The 19,383-nt window shown below is 35.9% G+C and overlaps 1 protein-coding gene across 1 annotated transcript; it reads left to right on the top strand.

Annotated features, from left to right (window-relative positions):
- The first annotated feature begins 4,013 nt into the window (after positions 1 to 4,013).
- LOC117993154 (uncharacterized) lies at positions 4,014 to 18,598 on the top strand. Its single transcript, XM_034980902.2, has 2 exons — positions 4,014 to 4,222; positions 17,499 to 18,598. Exons 1-2 carry the CDS (start codon positions 4,174 to 4,176, stop codon positions 17,801 to 17,803), a joined length of 354 nt encoding a protein of 117 aa, XP_034836793.1. The 5' UTR covers positions 4,014 to 4,173; the 3' UTR covers positions 17,804 to 18,598.
- The last annotated feature ends 785 nt before the right edge of the window (positions 18,599 to 19,383 follow it).

The following is a 19,383-nucleotide window of genomic DNA, read 5'->3' as shown; positions in this document are numbered from 1 at the left end:
TATTGATATTTAAATAATTAAAATGAGCCTGGCGCAATAATTCCTTTTGCTTTTACGACATAATATCTAATCTGTGATCAGTAAAGCTTGGTGTAAAAGTTCACAAGTTAATTAGAAAAGTTCATCTTCTGCCAGTTTCCCTTGTTTACTCGGTACATACGCTACGCTATAGGCACTTAAATGTAATATGAAAAGTCGCATTTATATAACATGAGTAGAAAATAGAAAGCTAATTATTTATAGACGTGAGCTTTCTCGTAGCTTTGAGTTACGACTGCTGTAGGTACCCATATGCCTAATATTAATGAAATTTGACTATTTGTGGACTAAGTATATAATAATAAGATATTTAGCACTAGCTGATGCCCGCGACTTCGTCCGCGTGAATTTAGGTTTTGTAAAATCCCGGGAGAACTCTTTGATTTGCCGGGATAAAAGTAGCTTATGTCACTCTCTAGTCTCTTTAACTATAGGTAAATCCATGCAAAATAATCACGTCGATCCGTTGCACCCCTCGCGCTTCTCTTATATTCTCTACCCGCCTTCTCCACTCCTGTCCCGCCGCGCTGTTAGTAACATACCGATTTCAAAGCCCAATGCAAATATGTAGTAATGTTAGTAGGTTTTGGAAGCAAGCAGCATCGCGTCGGCTTAGTCGTTCTTTTTTATAACCAACTGAGTAGGCCAGTTTGTAATCACTACGATTTAGGAAAGCAATTCCTTAAAGCATCAGGGTTGAGGAGTTGGGTCCTCGAGTTCAACTGTAGTCTTTACTAGGTAGATACCTCCAAAATAAATTTATTACCGATAGCTTCTAAATCCCATCAGTTTAGGTGGTCAGTTCCCGTGCAGCATCAGGATTGAGGAATTCGAATCCATTTTTTTGTGGAACTACGCAAATCCGTTCTGTAATCTCGGAGATTTCGGTGTACCTACATAGGTAGAAAAACGCCGTCCCATCGTGACCACGACTCGTGCAATTGGGTCGAAACTCGAAATATCGACAAATAAAACCATTTATAGTGGTATAGAGACGGTATGGTATGTACCCGTTATCCATAGAAAATATGCTTAAAATCATTAAAACGTAGTCATACTGTAAGCATTATAACTTTTTTAACAAAATAAGGGTATAACCTTTCATACCAAAATCCCGCAAACTATTTTGGACTTGCCTTTACACAAGTTCAAAAAAACTATTAAAAGTATGCTCCTGAAAAAAGCATATTACACAATTGAAGATTATCTAAATTATAAAAGAGCGTGGATTTGACCTGCAGCTCGTTTCAGCAACGCGCACGACTGCAAATACTTTTTTTTACATGGTATAATATTGTATTTAATCTTTGAAAAGAGCAACCACCGAGTTTCTTGCTGGTTCTTCTCGGAAGAAAAGGTATTCCGGGTTCGGAATGCCTTTCCTACTGAGAAGCTGCATCTACCACTAACCAGTGGTAGATGCAGCTGCTACCAGCTACCAGCTACCAGCTGACGATTCAAAAATAGGTACTCGTAAAAGTTTAATTGAATTTTTTTTTTTTAATAATTGTAAGTTAGTTTCACCCTTTAAAAGCACCATTGTAGTTGAACCAGTGAACTATTGAACAAAATCGCATAATGGTTTTCCTGAAGCAACTTACGGTGGTCAATCGCTAAAATTATTGCTCTAACATTCTCTTTGAGTTGAGACAATCAGTTTTTGGCGGGAAAATGTAGTTAATTCGTATAACTTAAGCGAAACAGTGAGTGGCATCAGAGCAAGTAGTAACTAATTACCAATGAGCAATAATTAATAGACTATGAATTACTAAGAATTATCCTTAAAATTTTACACAAACATTGTAATCAATCTTCTAAATGGCATGACGTACTTATTGCTTGCCAGATTTAAAAGCGTCTTTTCCTTATTTCTTGTAACTACCTATCTTATTCACGCGAGGAAAGTTGCGTCAAAATAGCCAGATATTTTAAACCCTTTCTTTATCGCAAATTCTTGTCAAACTTTGCCAATATTAAAATTTAAAAAAACCGGCGCGTCGGACTCGCACAGGAAGAAATAACACTTTTTAATTTTTTTAATTTTCATGGCGGCAATTTTGAAATTTTTAGTAGGTATTTGTTGTTATAGCGGCAAAAGTAATACACTGTGATGTAAGTTCGTATGAAAATCTGTCATTTTTCAAGATATATCCATGAAAATCTGTATTTGGGCATTCAACTAAAAATGAAGAAATAAGTATGTGTTTTAGGATTTTTGGAAAATCCAAACCCTCACCAATTTCAAAAATTCCACTCGAGTGAAGCCGTAGTGGGTTAGCTATTAAAATAATATGATAAATACAATCAAAATCTGTTTTTAACAACATTGAAAGGACCACGATTATTAGATCGCAAAATCCACTAGTTGTAATAGGCAGTCTTTAGATTAGATTTATTAGATTTATTCATTTATTGCATGATTATAAGTATAAGAGATTTATACTCCAAATAGCCGGGACTTTGGTTATTATAACCGATACGACATTATAAATGATGTTGTTATAAACGGTTTTTGACTGAAAGTATATATATATTGGAGGGTCGATATTGAAAGAGTTCTTACTGTCTGTAGACTCCGTGAAAAGAAACGTATGAAGGAAGCTTTACTCTACGGAAGGTAGCCATCTTTATTTTAGTTGTCAGAGTTGGACTTTGACATGCACTCATTTTGTTGTTGTTCAAAATTGTCTCTCGCGTTACATTAATTAAGTATCAGATTATAGCTTAGCTAATTATTATTATTTGAGATAGGTAGGTAGTTTCTTATTCGTGATATTTAATTCGGTGATTGTGATATAGTTAGAACAGTAATTGTTCGATGCTAATGTACATTGTGTTAAATCGTAACATCTAGTGCCATCCGGTGACTTTGTCTGCAAAGCACTATTAATAATGTTCGCGTAGTTGTTTGACGAATATGGAATATTAATTATTGGTGAATATTAGAGTAATTCGTGAGTTAACGTTTGGCTCAGTGGATAGATTATTATAAGGACATCCGTTAAGGTTATTTCTGCAAACGCTAGTGATTTAGAGTGTAATTGGAGAAATACCGGCAGTTGAGATAATGATTAGTTTGAAGTGATAGTTTAGTGTGATAGTAACTTGAAGTTAACTTTGATAGTACCCGCTTTAGAATCGTATAACCCGGTTGGTAAAGAATCATTGATGACTCTCGTGTAATGTTGAAATGGATTAGACAATGAGCTGCCCATGAGATCGAATAGCTTACATTCTACCTGGTTTCTGTTGTGATCGCTTATTTGGGTGGATAGTAGTCGTGGCGCGTGTGGCGCACGATGCTATGGTGTTCTGTATGCAGATGTGCACAGAGTGGAGAAGGTAGAGCTATTGCGATATTCTGAATTAGTAATGAGAAGTCAATTATAAGATCTGGTTTAGATCGTAAGAGAGTCAATGCAATGATCCTTTTAAGAGCGTTCATGAAGTTGTGATTGATTACCTTGAGATGATTAGATAACGGAATAGGTCGTGATTTGATTGAGAGGTTGCAATGGCAATTGCGCCCTCGTCACACGATGTAGTGTTTAGCTCAGGCTAGCTAGTTTAGAGTGAGGTGAGGGGTCGCTGTGAGGGGTGGTTGGAGGCGACCATAGGTAGGGTTAGGTTAGGGTGATCTGGTTGTGTTACGTTGATGGTTTCCATGTGCGATACGTTACTGAGAACTATTTGTAAAGAACATGGATTAAAGTACCTACTTATTAATTAATACCTTCTGATGTCGGCTAAAGATCAATAATAATTATCGGCCATCCTCCTGTTCTCCGACATATATATATTTCTTCTCCGCCCTTTGCCGGAAAAAATAAAGCTTTTCGGGACTACGTAGCTTAGGTAATTTTACAAAAACAATGTACGAATACCCATTACGAGAAAGCTTATCAATCTTTTGAATACGATGACCTATTTATGAGAGACACATAGTGACTTTTCCTTCTTTCTTTTATCTTATTCGCACAAGGAAAGTTGCATCCCAGAAGCCGGATCTTTTTAACCCCGTTCCGATCGCGCGCGCACCTCACTCGCAAGCTCGCATCCGTGGCCCGCACCCGTTAGTGAAACATCGACAACTTTATTTTTTTTATCAATTTTAATTGATTTTTTTTATTCGCAATGTATAAATCGATCATCGTTTTGTGTGTTATGTGCGTTGTTTTGATTGGTGAGTGTATTGTTTTTATTTTATTTTTTACAAAGAAAATCAGTAGTGGTATACCTTTTATGAAATGAAATGAAATGAAAATGAAATAAAAATCTTTTTTATTCGTATAAACTTTTACAAGTGCTTACGAATAGTCGGATGCATCTACCTATCTATTTAATAAAAAATGCACATTGAAATTTTTTGCGCAAACGATTCCTAATGTTCAACCTGTACCCTTTAAAAATTCAGAAGTATTCAAAGCTCCTTAATCTTTAGTAGTGAAATCATTCCGTTACCTGAAAAAGCTTGTTGGCCTTTAAAACTTTGCTTTCAGAAAACAAAACCAGTTTTGATGTAACAACTACACAATCATACAAACCAGTATATATACATACCTACCTTCAGTATTACAGTTTACGACCAGCCGGAAAAAAATAGCAGCAGAATATGTAAATAGTACCAGATAGCAGAAAAATCTTGGACTTACCTTTCTATTATATCATCATCATGATCAACCCATCACCGGCTCACTACAGAGCACAGGTCTCCTCTCAGAGTGAGAAGGGTTTTGGCCATAGTCTACCACGCTGGCCAAGTGCGGATTGGCAGACTTCACACACCTTTGAGAACATTATGGAGAACTCTCAGGCATGCAGGTTTCCTCACGATGTTTTCCTTCACCGTTAAAGCAAGTGATATTTTAATTACTTAAAAACGCACATAACTCCGAAAAGTTAGAGGTGCGTGCCCGGAATCGAACCCCCGACCTCCGATTGGAAGGCGGACGTCCTAACCACTAGGCTACCACAGCTTTCTATTATATATCTAGCTGTTAATACTATAAATAAAAACAAAGGAAGCTAAAGCATTCTGCTGGAAATATTACAAAGTTATAAGAGACTACATTATTATGAACCAAAATAGACTTCCACTTCACTTGATTATAAAACAACGGTTAAGACCAGACAAGAACCAGTTCAGATAATTTCGCAAGCGGCGAGGCGGATCAAAAAGTAACAAAACTTACCCACAGCGTGCATGCGTTCAAAAGTCGAAATAAAAGGTAACTTCAGAGGTACACTAACTTTTTGGCACCCATGAACTTCAATTAAGTAGATTTTAGCTAAAGTTATATTGGACACAAAACTTTAACTAAGAAGGTACAAAATATCAAAGCTTTTCTGTAATTTTACAAAACCGTAGACATGAAGACAGTAGTGGTACTAATTCTGTTAAATATACGCAATCTCTAAATTAAACTAAAATGATATAAATAAATTGCTATCCGATTCACAATGTTCCCGGCAAAACAGGATAGCAATAAATTGTCAATTTAATAAAATTAGCTAGGTACTCCTAGAAAATTGATGGAAATAGTGGCTAGTGTTCCTAAGGTAATTTAATTTAACGAGCAATTTTAACTTAAAACAGTTAACATTGCCAGAGGGCTACCAATGTCAACTTTTTTCTTAGTGTTAATAATAAATTATCTATGAATATAGTATATTACCTATATTATTAGAGTGTTTAGTGTAGACGCTTACAATCACCATTAAAATCCTCGTTGCATGCATCCGGTCCAAATGCCATTAAAAGTTAAAAGAGCTTTTAACTCGTATTATTTGATTTTACGACTAGGTGCTTACTTAAGTACGTCCATACCTACTAATAATATAAATGCGATAGTCTGTCTGTTTGCTAGCTTTTTACGGCTCATCCATATGACCGATTTTGATGGGTACAGAGATAAGTTGTGTCCAACTTGTTGAAAAAGGTCCCACGGGATTTTTAAGAAACTTTACAGATTACTGCACTTGCACCGTAGGTACAGTTATACAAATTACAAATCAACAGTCATCGTAATTTTAAATGCATTTCGATCAAACGTTCATACTGATTGTGGTTTGCAAATAGTGAAAAATATGAATTCTATGAAAACATCTTGCTAACTTTTAGGTCCATTAAAAAACAGCATCGTGACTCAAGTGTTACTTTATGGAAATTAGCTCCAATTACCGGTTAAAATCTCTGTAACAATCTCGTAGTAAAAGCTTTAGTATCAAACTTTTAAAAGAATTTTTGAGGCAAAAATTTTATGCATGGCGCAAAATTTGACAACTAGTTACTGTTACTTTTTATCAAACGTTAAAACGCGCACTTAGTATGCGATATTCTATTAAATACTGGAATTCGATGTCACATAATAATGACGTACTTTTTAGTTTAATCGATAATTTAGAATGCTTATTACACTCAAAACTAACAAAAGACAGGGATTTCACGTACTTTGAAAGACCCTCTATTTAACAATCACTGAAAAATAATTTATATTTGATGTAGTCAAATATCCAATTGCAAGCGTTTGTTCAGTTTTACCAAACAAAAAAATTTTTCTTAGGTACCTATTATATTACTATATTATATTAAGATATGTAATGGGTACATTAAATTCAAAATATGCACATACCAAAACTATGACACATAAATAACTTTTAATATGTATAGCTAGGTACGTAAAAACGTTCGATTGATCGAAAAAATCTTCTTAAAGCAGGATACTTTTTGTTTAATAAAATATAACGACCAATTATTTATAACACGCAAAAGGCTATAGCTAATCAAACCGTTTAACTATACCTATTTAGTTATTCACGTTTCAAGTCACGATTTAATCCGCTGATAAGTCGTGATTATCTTTTCCGCGGTCGTGCGCCCACGCAGCATCATTTACCGCAAAAATCTAAGCGTTCTTTAAAGTCTATTGTGTTGTATTCAACAATAGTGCAACATTTTACCATAAGTACATATTTTAGCGAATATTATTATTTTTGGACACATAAACGATCTTCTTCTACTTTTATTGATTTATGCCTTTTTTCTGTGCCAAATCAACAAAGGACATTGGCCGGCAAAAATCTCCTTGCACGAACCGTATTTTTTTTAATATAATTTTTTGTAGAATGTTGTTTATGTAAAGATATTATTTATTTGTCATTCCGTGTAAATAATTGAAAATGAGGATACTAAAAAATGTCCACGAAAAGAATCGGCCGAACTTAATAGAAAAATGTTACCCAGCCCTGGCATCTAATTAATTTCGTAAGTAACTTTTCTAAAATAGAATTTTTATTTGCATTTTAATAGAAAATTAGAACCAATTTCAGAAAACAAGTTTTCAAACAGGCAGATACGTCATTCAAACAGAAACTTTCAATGCTTCGAAAAATTACCAAAAATTTAAGCTCAACGTACCTTGTAATCACTTACTTGCTATAACTTGAAATCTTCATGTTAATATAATCATTAATAAGTAATTTCACAGAGGTAGATATAAGATAAATAGTTAAATATTATCATAGTTCGACTAAGTATAAGACCTTTACAGTTTAAATAGACTTTATTATGTGATATTCTCCCAGAATATAAAGCGTAAAGTTGTCTGAGAAGATAAAACAAGTAGATAATAGTACCTACCCTAGGATTAGGAATACGTATAAACATAGGCTACAAAATGGTATTAAAATTTCATGCCAAATCAAGCGATTAATACATCAAATCAATACAATTACTCGATATCCGAAAAACAAGCCAAAAATGAATCACGCCAAGGCTACGCATACCAATTATATGATACTAGCTTACTTCGACTTCGTCCTCGTGGACTACACAAATTTTAAACCCCTATTTCACCCGCTTAGGGGTTGAATTTTCAAAAATCCATTCTTAGCGGATGCCTACGTTATAATAGCTATCTGCATGCCAAATTTCCGCCCGATCGTCCAGTAGTTTGAGCTGTGCGTTGCATAGATCAGTCAATCCTTTTATATATTTAGATAACAAAAAATATCCTACCTACCTATAGCATTTCCAAGCTTATACGCATCCTTTAGAGATTGTATGTAATATCTATAAACGAATAGTGATATCATCATTATTCTTAGAAAAGTAAATATATAAACTTATAAAGGTACAACAGAAAAGCTTTTTAGCAACGTCTGGAATAAAATTAATGGCCTCGCAAAAAGCTAATTGTTTTCGCTTAGGCTGAGTGCACATTAGAAACGCCAAGAGTAGCTTTTTTGAAGGTTCTGTACCCGAAGGGTGCCAACGGGACCCTATTACTAAACCTCTGCCGTCCGTCTGTCCGTCCATCCGTCCTCCTTCTGTCTGTCAGCGGGCTGTATCTTGTGAACCGTAATAGGTAGAGAGTTGAAATTTTCACAAAATGTGTATTTCTATTACCACTAACAACAAATAATTTATTAATCTATTGAATGTATTTAATAATGTATTTATTAAATAAATTCAATAGAGGTAGGTGAGCTTTTTAACACCGACTCTTATTATTTTTGCGTAGTCCCGCAACTCTAACTTAGAGGTTCGCGGTTCACTTGAGATGACACTCTATCAACGATATTATGCCACTTGGGTTAATAAGCTGCCATTGTGAATGAACCCTTACTATCAAAACCCAGCAATGGCATACCGCATTAACCACATGGCAATTCAGCCCATCAAAGCAATAGGGTATTTTACCCTTTTTTGAAAAGCGTCTCCTGAAGTGAAAAAAATTACAAAAATTGTATTCGATCGATAAGTGAAATAAAAATGCATTTAAATCTTGTATTTCCGCCGCGAAAACGCTATCTACCATCTTTTTAAGTTCATGAGCTGTGATTTAGGAATTTTAGTATTCATGAAATAGTGGATTAATGTTCTCTTTAAAATCAAATGTGCACCTGTCTTTATAAACCTCATCAGGTAGCAAAAACAAAGTTTTGAACTCTTCTAGTAATACAATGCTCTAAAAGCTTTCGATGAAGGTTAAATGATGTGAAGCGCAATAGAACCGCGATGATAATATTTGCAGGACAGTCATGGAGGGAGTCGCAATTTTATAATAACGCAAAAACAAACACGATCAACCTGTTCCGAGTCCGAGTCGGCCACACACCAACGAACAGGACAATGACTTATTATACCGTGGAACCACAATGACAACTTTTTTTAATGCGACATTATTGTCGGTAGTGATTTATCAGTACTATATCTACCCATTATAAATACGAGTGTTTGTTTGTCCTTCAATCACACCGCAACGGAGGTACGATCGACGTAATTTTATGCATGGATATAGTTAAAGACTTGGAGAGTGACATACCTACTAGGTACTACTTACTGGCTACTTTTTATCGGTAAATCAAAGAGTTCAGCGACAGACCAGACAACTATAAATTGAAATTGTGTCTAACCGTTTATATCTGTTTCTACGCCGTCTATAACTTTTCTCGACCAAGGCTCTATTGAACCGATCTTGATGAAAGTCAGAGAGACAGCTCTAGCATTCCGGAGGTGAACATAGAAGTTTTTATCGTGGGAAAATATCTTAGTCACATCACAAAAGTAAAGTTTAAATGTTATCTTTTTATATCTCGTATTGAAAATAGGCTAGTAATTTGAAATAAGTATAGGTAAGTTAACAATGTAAAATTATGATGATGATTAGAAGTATTTCGATTTTCCAAAGATTATTATGAGTTATTGTTATTTAAAAGCAAGCAAGCGAGCAACCAAAGAAGAAAATTAAGCATGCTTTGGTTTTAAAGCAATGATATATTTCATCTTCATATTTCAGAATTTCTTCTAATATCATTGTTTTAAAGTGAGAAAATCTATAAATTTACTGAGTATGTATAGATTTTATATCGATAAGTAGGTACCTAACTACCTACCATCGAGTAAATCTAGTCCTTTCAAGTTGTCGTAATATCTTAACTGCATAGTCATTTGTTGGTTATTCTCGGCAACATCAAGTTTACAACTCACAGGCCTGTTCCCATGCTATCAAAACATTATGTACTTAGATGTAGGTAATGTAATAATATTAATTTATAAACTGCTTCTTCATTTACGTTGCAACATTGCGGCATGCCACAGGGCTATGTGCATGGTACAATAATAATTTAAAATGCAGCAAGAATCGTTGGCAGACTGTATCGTACTTTATTCTAATTCCACGGCATGATTAGACAAAAAAAAACATTTTATGCCGTATTTTCCATTTGTAACATGCCGTATTGTCGCATCTGGTTGCTCTGGCGTAAAACAGCCTTTACAGAAGCCGTTCGTAGCGTACCTAAAGCTTACGTAGCCCTTTACAAAACACTATGAATCCATTAATGTATTCACTTACCTATAGAGTATTTGATACTTTAGCAATGTAGAAAGTAGTTTAAAGACAAAACAAAAGAGACACAATTCAAGGCGAATGCAAAATAAACCGAACCTGAATCAATAACTTTCGTAGGTAAGTATCTGATTATCATTTTCTGGATTAGCATATTTTTTAAACCAAGCTTTCTTGCTAGCTATTAGGTAGTTTACTTCTACCGTTACTAACTAAACAATCTTAGAGCACATATTTTATTTTTACCAGTTATTTAAATAAAAGAGCCAACTCTTTTACCACGTGATGTCCGTATGAATAATGTTTTCTCTGCACAGACCAACAGGGAGCTTAAAGTATATTTTTATCCACGACTAAGCACGACACACGTTTCATCAAGCAATAAATAGCACTTGCTTTAACGATGAAAAAAAGGGGTGTGAAGTCTGACAATCCGCACTTGGCCAGCATGGTGGACTAACATCTAAACCCTTCTCATCTGAGAGGAGAGTATAGCACGGTTATTCTTTGGTATGCACGTGTTTGCACGACTATAGCTCTTATGGTGCGTTTTAAGCAATTATACGTAATTACCAATTACCCACTCATTGAAAACATCGCGAGGAAACCGGCATACCTGAGAGTTCTCCATAATCAAAGGTTTGTCAAAGAGTTGTCAAAGGTGTGTGAAGTCTGCCAATCCGCAGCTGGCAAACATGGTTGACATGGTCCGAGATGATGATGATGATAATAGTTGGATCAGACTTCATAACATTTATTAGGAACTAATCTGTTGAGACGGTAGGTACGATACTAGCTAGATAGAAACTGCCTATTAGAATCTAGGCCAGTAGATAACCAATTGGTAAAAGATGTTGAGTGTACGAACAAAATTACATTCAAGACTGAAGTCTGCAGTCAAATGTAAACCTTAGTATATTGATTTGGAGATTACAATCTATGATGTACAGAACTTTATTGTAGTCTTGCACTTCTCTCAAGAGTACTGAGTAGGTACTATAGGTACAGTTAGTGTTTTGACAAGCAAAAACTCAGCCTCGCGGCTATAGACCGTTAGATGAAAGTCGCGTACGTCCGCTCCAATGCTTTTAACAGCATTTTATCACCAACACTCCACACTACCGAAAAATTTTGACAAGGGAAACCAGCTCATATCACATCCACAGAAGAATGATTTATGCCTGCTTTAATTTGTAAATTACTAGCAAATATTTGTGGTAACCGTACCTACGCAACACGTCGAAAATGTGATTGGTAACCGATATGTTAGAATCTTGAAATGTTCATCTCAAACGGAACAATGATCGGTCATTGCACCATTAATAACGTGAAAGTATTTTGAGTAGGTATTGATTAGAGAAATTCGACGCACGAAGATTAATATTGCATGTTGCGCATTAACATTTTTCAGGATTAGCAAGTCGTTAGTTGCTGTCGGAACTGTTTGATTGATTAACTAATTTACCTACTAATTAATTAAATTAGCCAATATTGGTTACTTTCTCCGTTTAGTATCTGTCATAGCCGTGAAGCGAAGCGTGCTCTAGCAAGAAAAGCTGCAGAAGTCTGCTCTGTCAAGTCACTTGCACTGTGTACCTAAACACTCCTAGCAAGTTTAGAAACTATAGCAGCATTCTGGACATTCCGCGAGAAATCGGTTCAGCTGTTCTCGAGATTTGCGATCGGCAACACATTCAGCAATTCATTTTTAAATAATTAGAGAAAATTTGTACCATGTAAATTGTGTAAATGTGCATGTAGTGTTTGCTTTCAAATGATTTTACATACAACGCATTTTTCTAAAAATCGCTACCGAACCTTATTAATAAAAATAAAACAAAATAAAAAGCGGTTCAAACGAGCACCAATGACCGATTTGGCTTATCTGAATTAATTATTATTATCAGCGAATTTACGATCCACGATGTGTCTGCACTCGATGTGCGTGTTTGACCTCCTGACGGATAGGTGCCTATCTATCGGCTGTCTTAAGTCTGACTTACATGTCACGATTTATCGCTTAATTAGTTAAATAATTATGTAACATTATGGCTATAAACAGCCGTGAATCCGTGTTTGATGTAGTTAAATGTTATTTAAACATCGCTCGTAAATACAATATTAAATTCAATAAAAATTAAAATCAATAAGGAGTAAGGACCTACAGTACCTATATCTATCTAAGTAAGTATTAATAGTACTTACTACTTATGTATGTATCAAACTTGAAAACTTCAAGGGCTAATTTTTCAGTCGCCAAAAATATCTTTAGATAAGATAATGTAGTGTAATTATGTAACTAACTTGCTTATGCTCGCGACTTCGTCCGCGTGGACTACACAAATTTCAAACCCCTATTTCACCCCCTTAGGGGTCGGAATTTCAAAAATCCTTTGTTACTACTGTGTGTGTGTGTGTTTGTTGTTACTGTGTCCTACGTCATAATAGCTATCAGCATGCCAAATTTCAGCCCGATCCGTCCAGTAGTTTGAGCTGTGCGTTGATAGATCAGTCAGTCAGTCAGCCGGTCACCTTTTCCTTTTATATATTTAGACTAGATGATGCCCGCAACTTCGTCCGCGTGGATTTAGGTTTTTAAAAATTCCGAACTCTTTAATTTTCCGGGATCAAAAGTCTATGTCCTTTCGCGGGATGCAAGCTATCTCTATACCAATTTTCATCAAAAACGGTTAAACGGATGGGCCGTAAAGCTAGCAGACAGACAGACAGATGGACAGACAGACATATAGACAGACAGACACACTTTCGCATTTATAATGATAGTATGGACTAAGTAATCATCATAATATTATTTTCATCATATAATATTTAATTTCTAAAATAATGGTCTCTGGTCTGGTTTGAGGGTAACTAAGGCCGTGGCCATGTAGGATTGGTAGACTATAGCCAAAACCTTTCTCACTCTGAGAGGAGACCCGTGCTCTGTAGTGAGCCGGTGATGGGTTGATCATGATGATGATGAAGGCCGTGGTTATTCAATCTAGCGTTCTGGTACGATGCCGTGTAGAATAGTATTATCTTATCATGCATTGCCATAACAATTGGTATAAAAAAAATTGTAAAAATAGTCATGCTTATCAAACCTGCTGGTCAAGTGGTCAATGTAATATTTCGGACGACTTAAATGTGAAAAGGAGATAATGTTTACAGAACATAATGCGATTAATCGAATTGCGACGTCAATACTCGTAGTTATTTAATCATCCAAGTATATAGGTCACGATATGTGATAACAAGTATATGATAAGCACATTGAAAAACTGCGCCTAATGTCCCTGTAGAGACCCTGGCACAATTATTTATATGATCTATTATAATAATATGTCTGTCTATAACTAGATGATGCCCGCCACTTCGTCCGCGTGGATTTAGGTTTTTAAAATCCCGTGGGAAATCTTTGATTTTCCGAGATGAAAGTAGCCTATGTCCTTCCTCGGGATGCAAGCTATCTCTGTACCAAATTTCGTCAAAATCGGTTGAATACATAGACCGTGAAAGGCTAGCAGACAGACAGACTTTCATTTATAATATTAGTATGGATAGTCTATCACATTGTTATCCATAGATTTTATCGTAGAATTTGTCTTAGTACGCGACAGGTTGAAATGGCAATCGGGGAAGGAACGCCCCGCACTAACCCGGTGCGGGCGAGCGCGGGGCGTCTCCCGCCCCATACCGTTATCTCAACCAGTCGCGGACTATTAATAGGACCTACTTCTTTAATTCGTCCCTGAGTATGACAAGTATGGTATTCATTCTTGTCTATCTTTGTAGCATAATCCCTATAGACCCAGGCTAATTTAGTTTTTCGGCGCAACGCACACCAGGATAGAGGAGCGGAACCGTGGCGCAGTGTCTTCCTTGATAAATACTCAAACTAAAGCTTCATTTAATTAGGCAACGGCGCGCGGCTCTCTTATAATAAGCACGCCGCGATTTCTCTGCATTTTGTTTTTACCAGTATTTACCAGTTTCAATCGTACGTCAAAGTACGTAAAGCTGAGTTTAATTTGCTTTTAACTCTCAACGGCTCGGCTCCACTTCGTCTGTATGCCTTGGCCCTTAGGTAGTGTTCGCCTAAGAATTATTAAAATCCTTAACATAAGTAATTTTGAAATTGTGATAACTATTTGCGATGGATTAAAAGGAAGTTTTATTACTAATTTGTACCTATAAACCTCGAGCCCGTGTACAAAATAAATACATACTTATCATACAAACCAAAAAGAGATATAACATACATAGATACATTGTAATATGTACGAATTGACAGTTTAAACGTAGCATGTTCATATTAGCTGTAACATAAAAATGCAACTCCTCAATATATCGAAGTAGGTTGCCTGCACATCGGATTGAAAGAGAGGTGATGCAAAATTATGTAGGTTAGGTAGTTAAGCAATAAGATTTAAACAATAGTATGTAAGATTTATTTATTGTTATTGTTAGTCCATAAGCGAGAGTAGATCATAAGACGGCTCTCAATAAACATCTTTCACCGTTGCCGCATTTAATTATTACCATACGGCCACAACATATCTCATGGCGACCCTTGCCAGTCGGTGCATGCCTAATCTAAGTGCGTGCACCGGCTGGGCACCGATCAAGATGAAGACTACACAATTTTCAAAAGAATATTATCAAGATTCAAGACTCAATTAAAACAAAATGAAGAAAATAATTCTACGTCCTGTATTAAAAATCAAGAAAAACTAATATCAAGAAACACTAACATCAAGAAATAAGCCCAAAAATGAATCGCTTATGAACAGAAGACATCTCAAGCTTCATTGATCGGCCCAGCATCATCGTGCGTCCAGGGTTATCCCGGCCACAACTAGGAGGTGTCCAGGGTATTCCCGGCCCAGTTCGAGGAGTCCAGGGTTTTCCCGGCCCACTAAGATGCAGTAAAGAAGAGGCGCAGACTCCAGACCTCCGGACCTGATGACCAAAACCAGTCCTGATGACGACGGCGACTACACGGCGGTCACGAAATTGACTATTGAAATGCGTCGCTAACAGTTAAAGTAAGTGCAATTTATCTCTCGTAATGGGCAAATAGGTAAAATGTGTAACAATTGAAATTTTTTTTTTGGGTAGATAATTTAATTTTGTATGTAGGTTAGGTGAATATTGGTTTTTTAATAATAAATAATACTTGCTCCACTATCTACTAATAAGTTCCGTTCGTGCTTAATTTGTAAGATTTTATATAGTGTGTAGGATAGTTTAAAATAATAATAGATAATTAATAAATGAATAAGTAGGTACTTACTTCTTTCGTAAATATTCGGTGTTAAAATCGAAATATAATAATTCAGAGAATTACAACGGTGTCATCGCGTGGTCAACGACACACGCGTACCCGAACATTTTGTATTGTTATACGAGACAATGGTTTTGCTCGAGATGCAATTTGCAAATACAAGGAAATGAATATGAAATAAGGAGAATTTTTTCCCCTACAGACGTTTTTCGTCTAGTTTCGTGCAAGTTTTGACGATGTAAGACTATACCCGGCTTTGACAAATTAGGACTCTGCAAACCAAAGGCTTGATCACCCTTCGGCTGTAGAAGTGCTATAGGTATAAAATATACAATATTTATTTTGGGATTGAGACATACTGACGTAGGAAGATGATTGTTATTTATTTATTTGGACGCGATGTTTTGCGCATATTTAGTACCTCCTCATTCAACTATATATTTGTCTAGACTCTTGATCATTATCTACCGCGCTGGTGTTAGTGAAAGACCTAGAATTTTAATGAAAAGTTGAATGTTATTGAAATACTTATTGAAAGAAATAAGTTTGATGAAGATTATAAGTGTTATGAAAAATGCTCGCAAGCATGTTATGTTAAATATTAATTAGGAGAGTACGCGCCGCGTTTGTTGATTTGTTTACTCATTTGTATTATGTGAAGAAGTAACTTGAAAGGAAGAGAGATTTATTTTGACTGTCCAGGAAATATAAATACCTGAGATGTTTACTCAATAATAAGTATTATTATGGGTTATAGAATAGAAACCTTATATTTACCGTCTTACGACGATGCTATACGACAGCTGTATACTTATGATGACGACTATTTGATAGGTCAAAGAATCTTTTAAAGTCGATTTGTGAAATCGATACCTCAGCTTATACATATCTAATACCTAAGTATGATGCTATTTTGAGATTATTTTATTACCTATGATGAGATTTTTCGAAACTTTTGTAAAAGTCAAATCCTTGACTGCACTTAATAGATTACGATATTTCTATTTATAAGTAAGGTTGAAAGTATGCCCATACGAAGTAAGAGATAAGATAAATTGCACTTTAAGCACAGGAAGTAACTAAAAAAAATGTTTCCTTACATAATTTAATTTTATTTAGCATTAGATTTTATTTTTGTGATTGTCATCATCTTTTCTTCTGATTCGATGTAGCGTCTAACATTTTTTTTTCTTTTAAGGGGAGGGGTAACCGCATACATTTTCAGGGGAGTTGTAATATGTACGAATTGACAGTTTAAACGTAGCATGTTCATATTAGCTGTAACATAAAAATGCAACTCCTCAATATATCGAAGTAGGTTGCCTGCACATCGGATTGAAAGAGAGGTGATGCAAAATTATGTAGGTTAGGTAGTTAAGCAATAAGATTTAAACAATAGTATGTAAGATTTATTTATTGTTATTGTTAGTCCATAAGCGAGAGTAGATCATAAGACGGCTCTCAATAAACATCTTTCACCGTTGCCGCATTTAATTATTACCATACGGCCACAACATATCTCAACATATTTATATTGGGCGGAGCATTACAAGCCGGCAGAGAAGATCAGGCGGCCGGGAGTCAGGGCGACAGGTTCTCAATCGGGGGACTTTCCTAGTCACAACATCGTGTGACTAGGTAACAAGTCAATATAGTTATTGTTATCTTACCAACTGTAATACAAACTTGTTGAACCGTTGAAATGAATAAATTTAAATTTAAATCGAGTTTAAATATTTCGAATAATTGAACCAAAACTGTGCCAAACCTAAATCCAGACCTATCTTGTCTAAGAAAATAACCGCAATCTTCTGTTTCAGAGGCGCGTCCCAAATGGCAGTACCTACCAGCAGTGCCGGGCTACGTGCCAGTGTACATCCAGAACGGTGACACACCACTCGAAGAAATCAACCCCGACCTCGCTGAGGCCTTCCACGTCTTCCCAGCAGGCCGCAGCGTGGGGAAACAGGTCGACGCGGTCCCCGACACCCCAGAGTTGGCCGACCAACCGCAACCCGACGAAATCCCCGAACCAACAGACTCCAACGATAAATCCTATGGAAAGAAATTTCTAGGCAAAAAGAAAGCCACCTCCGACATTGTAAAGCCAGTGGAACGTAGATAAGACTCTTTGTACTTAATTTAGTTTTTAATTAACAAGTGAGATTATTATTGCTATGTCCACACTGTTTGTTTTGTCTGTGCTATGCTTTTCGATTTGCAAATCTTCAAAACGTATGTAAATTATAGACGTTCCGAACTTCGTTATACTGTATCCACACCGTTTCGTAATTGTGCGTTTCCATTGACGCGGAGATGGGCGGAGTGGAGCGGAGCGGACCGTGCATTGGCCAATAACAGTCTCCACGCCGCAACAGTGGAAACCGTGTAATTGGCCAATTCACGAACCACTCCACCCAGCTCCGCGTCAGTGGAATCGCACCCTAACAGTGGTGGTAGTATAAGATATTACATCTAACCAACGTTGGAATTCAAGCTACGAAACACAACACACAAGAGTAAAATGTACCTTAAGGTCTTTGAAATACAGTAAAAAATTCAGTAAGTACCACCGATATTAATTTCGCAAGATTCCCGGTTGGGGCGCCGCGCTGTCCATAATATGTTTGGACGAATTTGAGCTATAAAACAACAGTTCATTTACCGTTCATCGTCGCTTTAAAAGCGCGACGACGCGACGACAATACGCACGGAAAAAGCAGTGTGGACATAACTTAAGAGTTTGCAACTGAAGATCAAAGATCATCAAACTCATTCTAAGCTTGCCAATTAGCATAATATACCTACTTCCTGTTATTTATTTTTAAAACATTGTATTTAAGTATAATTTTAATTTTGCTACGCATTATACATGACCTGTAAACTTACTCGCGATTATAATATAAAATACTAATAATTATTGTCTGAGTTTTATTTTTATCTGTGGGAAAACCGCTTACGACGTAGTATAACTCTAATTAACAAGTGATAAGGTAATCATAATGAATTTTAAGAATTATTTTTCTTACATCGACCTTTAGTAAGTAACGTGAACGGTACTGATTGTGGGCACAATAAAACTTTAGAGTATTCGCATACTCTTCTTGCTAATGTAATATGAAAAGGATAGATACAGTTTGACAGTTTTAAATTTAATTTAAAGCTGTCAAACCTCGTGACTTTAGCTGCCTGTCGCGAGCCTTGAAGTATTCTTATTTTTAGGGCGCAGTTCGGTGCTTTCTTCATACAAACTTAGGAGGGTAATAGGCTACTTGACAATTTTTTTAAGTTGGTCTTAAATGGTTAATATTTGTCCTATTATATCAAAAAAATTAACACTATATTTTTTTGCGCCCTAAAAACCGTAAAACTTTAATTTAAAAAAATATTTTTCTTAGACAGGTGAAAACACTGTCGGCCATGTTTGGGTTATACTGTTGTTTGTAAACAACAGTATAACCCAGGGTTATACTGTTGTTTACAAATGCATGACGTCAGAGCACAGATAATCTATCGGCCAAACATGGCCGACAGTGTTTTCACCTGTCTAAGAAAAATATTTTTTTAAATTAAAGTTTTACGGTTTTTAGGGCGCAAAAAAATATAGTGTTAATTTTTTTGATATAATAGGACAAATATTAACCATTTAAGACCAACTTAAAAAAATTGTCAAGTAGCCTATTACTACATTATTTGATATTGGGG

This window comes from Maniola hyperantus, chromosome 2, assembly GCF_902806685.2.
Source record: "Maniola hyperantus chromosome 2, iAphHyp1.2, whole genome shotgun sequence".
Classification (NCBI taxonomy): Eukaryota; Metazoa; Arthropoda; class Insecta; order Lepidoptera; family Nymphalidae; genus Maniola; species Maniola hyperantus.
This window is presented reverse-complemented; position numbering and strand designations above follow the sequence as displayed.